Source organism: Orycteropus afer, unplaced genomic scaffold (genome assembly GCF_000298275.1).
Source record: "Orycteropus afer afer isolate SDZICR_OR568_19922 unplaced genomic scaffold, OryAfe1.0 scaffold00300, whole genome shotgun sequence".
In the NCBI taxonomy this organism is placed as follows: Eukaryota; Metazoa; Chordata; class Mammalia; order Tubulidentata; family Orycteropodidae; genus Orycteropus; species Orycteropus afer.
This window is the reverse complement of record NW_006921887.1, coordinates 2,972,651-2,984,428: the sequence shown is the minus strand read 5'-3', so window position 1 is coordinate 2,984,428 and position 11,778 is coordinate 2,972,651. Positions and strand designations below refer to the sequence as shown.

Genomic DNA, 11,778 nt, shown 5'->3' with positions numbered 1-11,778 from the left:
TTTTTTTTTTTTTTTTTTCCTGAGCTTTCAATAGAAGGATACTTTAATCTATGCTCTTATGAACTTGGTTACATGACTGATGAACAACAACTGCTGAAGCATGGGGCAGGCTGGGCAAGGGAGATGACTCTTTTCTAAGCAAACTTCAAAGTAATACCAAAGTGAAGCAAAGAGCCAAGGCTACAGGCAGTCCCTGGGATGAATAGCTTACTTATGCACAACCTGTAGTTATGAACCAACTCCTGTAAAACCTATTATGTTAAAAATTTAAGGTACACCTTAATCCAGTATCTTTAAAAATTAGAAAAAGAACAGCAAAACAAAACAAAAAACCCACAGTTGCCAAAGAAAGGAAATAATAAGGATTTGAGCAGAAATAAATGAAATAGAAAAACAATAGAAAGAATCAACAAGATTAGAAGTTGGTTCTTTGAAAAGATTAATAAAATAAACAAACCACTGGCAAATTTAACAAAGGAGAAGATGCAAATAACATGAATAAGAAAGAAATAGGGATGTCACAACAGAGCCTACTGAAATAAAAAGGATAATAACAAAATACTATGAAGAACTGTACTCCAACAAATTTGGAAACCTAGAAGAAATGGACAAATTTCTAGAAACACACTACCTACACAAACTAACACAATCTGAGATAGAAAATTTGAACAGACCCATCACAAAAGAAGAAATTGAACATGCAATTAAAAAAAAAAAAAATCCCACTAAAAATGTCCAGGTCCAGACGGCTTCACTGGCAAAATCTACCAAGCGTTCAGAAAAGTGCTGACACCAATGCTGTTCAAACTATTCTAGAACATACACAAGGATGGATAATCCCAAATTCAGTCTATGAAACAAGCACAATCCTGATGCCAAAACTAGGCAAAGACATCCATAAAGAAGAAAATTACAGACCAGACCAATGTCACTCATGAACATTAACATAAATATTCTCAACAAAACAATCGCCAATAGAATCCAACAACATATATAAAAAAAAAATAATAATAATACATCATGACAAAGTGAGATTCATCATGGATATGCAATGATGGTTCAATATTAGAAAAGCAATCAACTTAATCCACCACATAAATAAAGGAAAAGATCAAACTGATGCAGAAAAGGTATTTGACAAAATCCAATACCCATTCTTTCTTTTCTTTTTTTTTAAATTGTGATTTGAGCGCAAATTTCAAAAAAGATTCGTTTTACTCTCAAGAGTTCATGCACATTTGATTTCATGGCCCCAATTATAATCCCCAACCATAACAAACTCTCCTCCCCTCCCCTCCCTGTGACTACCCCTTCCCTGTGCCCTTCTTATCTATGCACTCCTCTCTGTCCAGCTTTCACTCCGTGTGAATGCTGTCCCTCTGATGTCTCATGGCTGATTGATCTAAGGGTGCACCTCCTTAGGGTAGGTGGGTGCATCTCCCTCCAACACCCATTCTTGATTAAAAAAAAAAAAAAAAAACTGAGCAAAATAGGAGTAGAAGCGAAATTCCTCAACATTATGAGGGCATATACACAAAACCAACAGCCAACATTATTCTCAACAGAGAGAGACTGAAAACATTCCCTTTGTGAATGGGAACCAGACAAAGCTGTCCTTTATTACCACTCTTATTTAATAGTCTTAGCCAGAGCAATAAGGCAGGAAAGGGAAATAAAAGGCAACCATATTAGCAAAGAAGACATAAAACTATCTCTATTTGCAGATGATATGATCCTATACATAGAAAATCCTAAAGACTCACCAAGAAAACTACTGGTACTAATAGATGGACTCAGCAAAGTGGCAAGGTACAAGATCAACATACATAAATTAGTCAGAGTCTTCTACACTGAAAAAGAAAACTCTGAAAAGGAAATCAGGAAAACAATACTATTTTTTAATAGCCACCCAAAAGATCAAGTACTTAGCAATAAATCTAACCAGAAACACAAAAGACCTATGCAAAGAAAAGTACATAAGACTACTACAAGAAAGCAAGAGTCCTCCATAAGTGGAAGAATAGAGCATGCTCATGGACAGGAAGACTTAACATTGTAAAAATGACAATGCTACCCAAGCAATCTACACATATAAAGCAATCTCAATCCAAATTCCTTCATCATTCTTTAAAGAAGTGGAAAACTAATCACCAACTTTATATATGGAAACGAAAGAAATCCTGGGTAGCCAAAACACTACTAGAGAAGAACAAATCAGAAAGCCTCACATTGTGTAATCTCAAAACCTACTATACAGTCACAGTAGTCAAAAGAGCCTGGTATTGGTACAAGGACAGACACATAGAACTAGGGAACATAACTGAGAACCCAGAAGTAAATCCAACTACCAATGGACATTTTACTTAGATTCACAATCAACACCCATGGAAGCAGCAGTCAAGAAATCAGACATCGTATTGCACTGGGAACATCTGCTGCAAAAGACCTCTTTAAAGTGTTAAGGAGCAAAGATGTCACTTTGAAGACTAAGGTGTGCTTGATCCAAGCCATGGTATTCTCAATCACTTCATATGCACATGAAAGCTGGATGATGAATAAGGAAGACAAAGAGGAGTTGATGCCTTTGAATTGTGGTGTTGGCGAAGAACACTGAAAAAGCCATAGACTGCCAGAAGAAAGAACAAATCTGTCCTGGCAGAAGTGGAGCCAGAATGCTCCTTAGAAGCAAGAATGGCCAGACTTCATCTCACCTACTTCAGTCATTTTTTTAGAAAGGACCATTCTCTGGAGAAGAATATCAAGCCTGGTAAAGGGGAAGGTCAGCCAAAAATGGGAAGACCCTCCATGAAATGGATTGACACAGTGGCTGCAATGATGAGCTCAAGCATAGCAAGGACTGTGCGGATGGTGCAGGACCAGGCAGTGTTTTGTTCTGTTGCACATAGGGTCACTATGAGATGGAGCTGACCCAACAGCACCTAACAAAACAACAACATGGGCATCTGATGTTTGACAAGGGCCAAAATGCATTAAATGGGAAGAGATAATCTCTTTAACAAATACAGCTGGCAAAAGTGGATATCCATTTGCAGGAAAATGAAATAGGATCCATGTTGTTGTTGTTATGTGCCGTCGAGTCAGACCCAACTCATAGCGACCCCTCCGTGGGTTTCTGACGCAGTATCACTATGGAAGTGGATTGCCCAACCTTCCTTCAACGAGTGGCTGGTGGGATCCATATCTCACACTATATACAAAAACTAACTCAAGATAAACCAAAGACCTCAATATAAAACCTAAAACCATAAAGGTCATCAAAGAAAAAATAGAGGCAAACTTAGAGGCAAACTTAGAGGCAAACTTAGGGGTCCTAATACATGGCATAAATACATTATCAAACCGACAGTGCACAGACAGCTAGATGATTGGGATCTCCTAAAAATAAAACATTAACGCACATCAAAAGACTTCACCCAAAGAGTAAAAAGAGAACCCATAGGCTGCGAAAAATATTTGGTAACTACATGTCAGACAAGGGACTAATCTCTAAAATTCATAGAAACTTCAACACCTCAAAAACAAGAAGACAAACAGATTAAGAAATGTGTGTCATCAGTATTCATTAGAGAGATAGATGCAAGTCAAGACAACAATAAGATATCATCTCACCCCAGCATTAATAGCAAAACTCAAAAAAACAGAAAACAACAGGTGTTGGTGAGAGTGTGGAGCGACTGAAACCCTAATACATTGCTGGTGGGACTGAAAAACGGCATAACCACTGTGGAAAGCAGTAATGGCACCTCCTTAAAAAGTTGGAAACAGAAATATCATATGATTCAGCAATCCTACTAGTAGATATATAGCCTAAAGAAATAAGAGCCATGACATGAACAGACATATGCATACCCGTGTTCATCACAGCATTATTCACTATAGCAAATAGATGGAAACAACCTAAGTGCCCATCAATTGATGAATGGATAAACATACCAAGGTACACACACGTAATGGAATACTATACAATGTTAAAGAATATTGATGAATCTGCAAAACATCTCATAACATGGATGAACCTAGAGGACATTATGCTGAATGAAATCAGTCAATCACAAAATGACAAATATTGTATGAGACCACTATTGGAAAAAAGTCAAAAAAAGGTTTACACATAGAAAAAATCATTCTTTGAAGGTTCCTGGGGTGGGAGGGGAAGGGAGAGCAAATCACTAACTAGAGGGTAAACTAGAGGGTAACATGGGGAAGGGAAAGAAAAGGCAATATACAAGGAGAGGGAGGTGAGCACAAACTGATCAAGGCAGTGGAAGACACGGGGAGAAGCACACGAGTTAAAGGCAACAAAGGTGAATATTATGACATACACAATCCTCCAGTAACAGTCACAACAATAGTCTATGAGTGGATACGTAGACAGACACTCAAACTGAACAGGGATGGGAATGGCACTACACCATTATACATTAAACCAATATACATCGGTTTGACAGAGAGGATATTGTTACATATGTATTTATAAGGGCTGCAAATATATCCATGAATATAGCAGAGCATATGAGGCAAAGTTATGAAAACTTCTTAGTCATAGCCAAACACTTCCAGGGAATGAGTTGCTGGACATGGGAGCCCAAGACCCTAGTCTGCAGGGACACTGAGGTCAACTGGCATAACATAGTCCACAAAGACAATGTTCTTCATCTTACTTTGGTGATTAGTGACCGGGCCACCTGAGGTGCAAAAGATGCAAGGAAATAATCCAAAGGAGTGATGGACCATGAACCTCTACCTCCATGACCCTGAGACCAGAAGAACTACATGGTCCCTTGCTACCACGGCTGACTGCTCTGTAAAGGATCATAATAGGAGGTCCTGGATAGAGTGGGAGAAAAATGTGGAACAAAACTCAAAATTATAAAAAAGACCAGGCTTACTGGTCTGATGAAGCCTGGTGGAATCAGTGAGACCACGGCCCTTAGACCCCCTTCAATTGGACTCAACCCCTGTGGCTCAGCTTTCAGCCAAATGACAGGCTGATGAGGTGAACAATGATACAGGAAGCTATATACTCATTAGAACAATACACTGTATGATATCAAAAGGGCAACATTTGCCCAGGGATAAAGCTGAGAAAGCAGGAAGGGACAGGTAAGATGGACAAAGGGAAAGGGTAAACAAAGGGAGGAAGTAGGAAAAGTGGAGATGGCAATGAATGGCACAAAACATGTATAAATTGTAGAAAACTAATTTGCTCTGTAAACTTTCACCCAAATCACAATAAAAAAATAGATTAATTAATTAAAAAAATTGAGGTACATATAATGGTTCATAATAACAAACAGGCACTGCTTAGCAACGTGTATTAAAACATTATTATTATTAGTATATCATTATATTAAAGATGTTTTAGTGTATCAGGAAGTGTTTCCTTATTTTTTTATGCATAGAAAGGTACATTATACATGATATACTAAGACAAACACTTGACTGACTGATGTTAGATATGAACCATACATAGCTGTTACAACTTATGTACAAACTGAACTTAAAGACAGACTTAGGAGTGGAACTCATTCCTAATCTGGGTACTGCTTGTACTCCTCCTAATCTGGGTACTGCCTGTACTCCTATTAGAGTCCACTGGCCTCCTTCCCTATTACAGAAGTATCCATGGTGACCTGGTACCATTTGTCTCACTCAACAGTTCCAGAATATGCTGGTGGTTTTCTGTAAAAATTCATCTTCATTGAGTGGCATTCATGGAATGTCTGCTGGGCATGGACCCAGGAGCAGAGGTTTAAGAAAAGTGAGGATGGGAAACTATGCCATGAGCATTTAAAAAGGAAACCTTAAAATTAAAAAAAAAAAAAAAAAAAAAATCAGATATTCTTATTTGAGTTCAGCAGATCACACTGTGTACAATCCTTGATTCCATTGTCTTGTGTGAAAATTGCAGTCTGGGTTGCACCATAAATATGAGAAAATTAAGGCTGTACCTTCTGGATGCTCCCACTAAATGGCTTGACGATGCCCGAGTTCTTCTTCACGTCATCATAATTGGGGACTCCACCAATAAATATATCTGTGTTGCACTTAATCTGGGTGAATCCTCCCTGCCAAGATAGTAAAAACAGTGTAAGGTATAACTTTAGAATAGATTTTCAAGAGCATCAAATATGCCTTATGCCTGTTTTGGAATCAAATGGTAGAGACAGACTCAAGACCCATCATAACAATCTTCCTACCCATCTGCTTAACTTTCACATTGCTCTGCAGCCACACATACCACTTGCTTCTTGGATTGTTGCTTACCAACAATTTGAATGTTAGTAAGTTCTTAACCTCTTTGAGACTCAGTTTTAACCTCTGTAAAATGGGAAGCACAGGCTCTACCCCATTGCTGAGCATGATTAGCGTGTAGACTGAGTTAGTTTGCTAGTGGTGCCTCTTCCTGCAGTGCCCCTCCCTGGAAGATTATCCCTAACCCAGCTATCTCACACATAGTCATGTGATTTGTTTTGTCCAATAAAACATGAGCAGAAAAAAAACATGAATCACTTCTGGGGAGGAGCTTTCAGAGGCTGAGAGTTTTGGGCCAGGCCCTTTATTCCTTCTGTCATGATGAAGGGTCAGGGATTGTTCTTTCAGTCTCAAAGGAAGGCTGCAGCTAACCATCAGTGGACCTGTAACATGAGTGAGAAGTAAACTCTTACTATGTTGTTCTGATGGTGTAGTGCCTAAGGCATTTGACTGCTAACCAGAAGGCTGGTGGTTCAAATCCACCAGCCACTTCTTGGAAGGAAGGTTGGGCAATCTACTTCCATAGTGATATCATCTCAGAAAGCCAAGGAAGGGTCACTGTGAGTCAGATCTGACTTGACGGCAGTGAGTTTGGTTTGCTTTGGTATGTTGTTAGCTGCCATCTAGTCAGTCCCCACTCCTGGTGACCCCATTGCAACAGAATGAAAAGCTGTTAGGTCTGATGCCTTCTCCACAACCAGCTGCAAATCAGACTGTTGTGATCCATAGGGATTGCACTGCCTGACTGTCAGAAGTAGATCACCAGGCCTTCCTCCTCAGTCCATCTTAGTCTGGAAGCTCCACTGAAACCCAGTCAGCATCACAGCAACACGCAAGCCTCCACTGACGGACAGGTGGTGTCTGTGCAAGAGGTGCACTGACACATGGAAGGCTAGCATTCTACCACTGGGCCACCAGTGCCCTAAACCCTTAATTTTAGCTGCTGACATTTTGGGGTTGCTTGTGATTGACTCCCCCCAGGGAGTGGCTAGTGGGTTTGAACCACCAGCCTTCTGGTTAGCAGTCAAGTGCCTTAGACACTACGCTACTAGAAGGAATGAATGCAATCCCACTTATGCATCATTTTGCACAAAGCTGGATGCTGAGTCAGCATTTCAGTATGGCCGGCTATTGTTGTATCCCTAACAGTAAACATGGAACCCCTGGGAGGCCAAAAGAATGGGAAAGGCACATGGGTGGGGGGCACTTCTTATTATCAATACAAAGGATAAGAAATTCTTCCATTTATCGAATTCTCAGGAGAACTCCCCAATGTCGGTCTCCAAAGGCTTTCCTGCTACTGGTCATTTTAACAGCCTAAACTCCAGTGGGTGGGCTAGATAACAAGCTGTGTATAATATTTACTGTCTAAACTCATTCAAACATGAGCCTTCAGCAACAAGTTGAAATATCATAACATACAGAGATAAATTAAACATTTGACATCTCTGGTGATGAATACACTCTGGATAATAGAAGTTATTTTTTGCTTGGGTTTATGGTAAAAGAAACACAAATAGCAGAATTGAATCATTTGTTCAACACATATTATGTCCTTCTATATCCCAGGCACTGTGTCAAATTTTGGGCAAACAACAGTAAATAAGAAAGACTTATTCCTGCCCTCAGTGGGTTGACGATGGTGGGGAATACAGACAAGTGACAGGCACCTGGGATCAGCACTCTCCTATGGACTGTACAAGTGGCTATGCGTGTGTACCTGGTATGTGTGGGGGTGTGTCCCATAGCCTAGACATAGGGAATGGTGGACATGACAAAGGAAGAGTTAGAACTATAGAAATTGAAGGAAGTCAGGGCTTGGAGGGAGTGTAGGTGTTAGGGCAAAGGCAGGGAGGGGTCAGATCATGCAGAACCTTACAAGCCATACTGAGGTGTTTGAAGAGTTGCTAGATGCTGCCAAGGTTAATGTACTTGGCTGTTAACTGAAGGGTCAGAAGTTCCTGACCACACAGAATCCTCTTGGAAGAAGAGCCCGAAGATCTACTTCCAAAACATCACCCATTGAAAACCTTATGAAGCACAGTCTTATTCTGAGACACCATGACTCAGAATTGAGGCAACTGGGTTTTCTTGGGGGAGGAATTTGAGCTTTATGCAAAAAGTGATGAGTTTTAAGCAGGAGACAGAATAGTCAGACCTGTGTTTTAGGAAGATCACTGGCTACAGGGAGGAGAATGGATTTGAGGTCAACTGGGGTGAAGAAGAGGAGATAGGGCGACTGGAAAGGAGGATGCCCCATTTATCTAGGTGAGAGGTCACAGTGGCTGGGTCCAGCAAGGTAGCAGCAGGGACCAACCAACCCGCCAACCAGTTGTGCTACAGTTGATTCCAACTCCATGTGTGAGAGTACAACTGTGCTCCATGGGGTTTTGAATGGCTGATTTTTCACAAGCAGATTCTCTGGGTGGACTCAAACCTCCAACCTTTTGCACCACTCGGAATCCTAGCAGCATGGAAACCTTGGTTAATAGGCTAAATTGCTTTAGGTCACAGCCTTCAGATAGCTCCCAGGGTTCTTATTTAATTGAGGGGTGTGTGTGGGGAGTGTCATCAAAGAAGCAAAAAGGCTTTCAGGAATTCTTGTGGCCTAATGGAGTATGAAACCAGTCTGGAACCACCACCACAAACCCACAGGCATCTCTGTCTTGTCTTGGAGTTTACCCAAAAGCTAAAATAAGATAATAAGAGGAAAGGAGGAAGGCTACAGGGTGAAAGGTATTTCAGAGAAGCACTTGGAAAGAGGCTGTTTTGAAAAACTTTGCAGCAAGAGTTATGGTTGTGTCCAGCAAAGGGCCAGGGCCTGGGAGGGGGAATGAGAGCTGGTTCCTTTGGCTGCTTGTCAAAATCTTACCCCTACACCCTCCTGTTGACAGAGGCTGGGGTGCAGCTGCCACACCCATGTGAGACCCTAGGAGAGAAGCAAACAGATCCCACCAAAGGGAGGCCTGAACAGAATTGAGGTGCTTCGTGTCTGGATCTGCTACTTCTGATTAGCTGGAGCTGGTTTGAAAAGCTGAATAAACCCATGGCCTGGGGTTTTCTGAAGCCCCCAGACCACTACCCCCTAGTTGTATCCTGAAGAGCTGAATTTAGCTCATGCTGTGGCTATTTCTAGAGTCCCTAGGTTGTGCAAAGGAGCTCTGGTGGCATAGTGGATAAGGCATTTGGCTGCTAACAGAAGGTCAGTGGTTCAAACCCACCAGCCGCTCTGTGGAGGGTGATGGGGTGATCTACTTCTGTAAAGATTTATAGACTTGGAAACCCAATGGGGTTGCTATGAGTTGGAATCGACTCAATGGCAGTGAGTTTGGTTTTTTTGGTCTGGGTGGTGCAAATGGATATTCACTTGGCTGCTAAGTGACAGGTTGGTGGTTCAAGCCCACCCAGGGCCTCCTGGGTAGAAGAGCCTGGCAATCTACTTCCAAAAAACCAGCCACTGAAAACCCTCTGGAGCCCAGTTCTACTCTGACACATGGAGTTGCCATGAATCCGAATCGACTCAATGGCAACTGGTAAACTAGTGCTTTGGTTTTGGTGGTATTTCTCAGCCAAGCATTCTGGGATCAAATGTGGACACAGATTGCGCCTAGGTCCTGAGTTAGTCCTCAAAAAGGCACTCTGGCCCCTGCCTCTGCCAGTGCCTAAGCTCTATGGCCACTTCCACTGTCAGCCATGCTTTAGAATGGGGTGGAGGGCAGCTGGGGAGCAGAGGCCCCTGGAGGGAGACTTAACTAAGGCTCAACTCACTAAGGTCAAGTACTGAGCTTTCCCACTCCCTGCCTGCAGCAGACCCAGCAGAACCACCCTTGCTGGCACACACAGTGTTCACAACTTCCATGTGTTTCCATGGCTTTCCAGGGGGGCAGAATTCCAGCCTGCACCATCCAAACTCATTTGGAAATAACCTCAAGAGAATGGGCTTGGCTCTACCGTATCAGTTTCAGTTTCATACCCTGATATGGCAGTAGAAACTCTGAGGTGTGGTTTTTGCCTCTGTGTTGTCTCTTCTCTGTGGGATCCTAATGGTACACTGTGTCCTGAAGAGTTTCTTCACTTTATAACCAAAGGCCTTAAAGCTAATATTTATTTGCAAACACTCCCATGCTAAGCTTTTGTTCCTCTTTTATAGAAGGTTTTAATGAAGACCTAAGAGATATAATGACTTTTTGAATTTATATGATTAAACTGACATACAGTCATAACTTTATGAGCTTCTTCTAATTGTATCTTGGGCTAAAGTCAACTGCTAGCATTTTCTGGATTATACCAGAAGTGACTACTCTTTTCTCCTTAGAATCCATGTGCTTTCATCCATCTTCCTCCCTCCCTCCTTCCTTCCCTCTTATTCTTTCTTTCTCCCTCCTTTCCTTCTTTCCACAAATATTTATAGGAACTTTCTAGGTATGAAGGTCTCTTGACTCCTGAAGCAGAACCCAGTTTAGGATTCTTCTCATCCCTAAGAAAGTTCTTGGTTCCCACAGGAGTTTTTGCCACTGCAATCCCTGAGGGTGGTTTCTAGGCACTGTGTTCTTTTCTTCTCAGCCAAAGAGCTCTCTTCCCACCAAAGCTCTCTTTCCTTTCTTTCTTTCTTTTTCTGCTGTGGTGCAGTGACTTACTTAATATGACTCTTCTAGCCACAGTCTTTGTGATTTCCACCAGATGAGTGGGTGGGACTATGCAAACGTGAGGTGCCTGTGGTCCACCAAGGGGATTAAACAACTTGCTAATAATATAAATAAAGTACATGGAACCTTTGTAGGAGTGGGACTGTGCAGTTACGGTATATGGAACCCTAATGTGGGGACTGATAAGTTTTGCCATCTTGCTAGGCTTAAAGTGAGCTATCCCAGAGGTGGAAAGGGGGATCTCACTGTCATCAAGAAAGAAGAGCCAGGAGTTGACTGCGTTCTTGGATCCAAGATCCCTGTGCAGAATCTCCTCAATCCAGGAGACAGAGAGAGAGCTGTAACACTTTGCTGAAATGGCAGAGAGATGGCAGCAGCAGAGGCAGCAGAACCAAGAGAGCAGCATTAGACAGGTGCGGGCTTCCCAGCCCACCGAATGAGAAAATAGAGTGCTTCTGGGCAGGAGTCTTGTTGGCAGAGTGGGTGTGTCTCTAAGCTTTGTAACTCTTGCCTGAGCAGGGCAGAGGCTGAGTTCGGAGAGAAGTGTGCTTACAGCACGGCTGAGAAGAACCTGTCCTTATTGACAAGTATGAATTTGTTGCTGTCATTTTGTTATGTCCTTTTTTATGGTGTTCCTGATTTCTTTGTTCTGTACAATTTCCTGTGCTGAGCTCATTTTTTTTTTTTTCTGAATCGTGTTATCACTTTCTTTGTTGCTATTGTTTTGAGTACTTGCTAAATATTTCTGTTGGTCCTCTTTTTTATTTTGATGTGAAGGTTTATCATTTTTCTTTGAGGTTACCTTGTGATTTATAATTTTCTTCCCAAGTCTAGAACAGTCCATTCTATCTTGCAG

At 41.7% G+C, this 11,778-nt stretch overlaps 1 protein-coding gene across 1 annotated transcript in view; it reads right to left on the bottom strand.

The window, feature by feature from the left end:
- The window catches only part of EGFLAM (EGF like, fibronectin type III and laminin G domains), a 208,109-nt gene that overhangs the window by 37,349 nt on the left and 158,982 nt on the right, over positions 1–11,778 (bottom strand). The window contains exon 14 of the mRNA XM_007951579.2: positions 5,973–6,089. Within this exon, the coding sequence (XP_007949770.2) occupies positions 5,973–6,089 (117 nt within the window). The remainder of the gene's footprint in view (positions 1–5,972; positions 6,090–11,778) is intronic.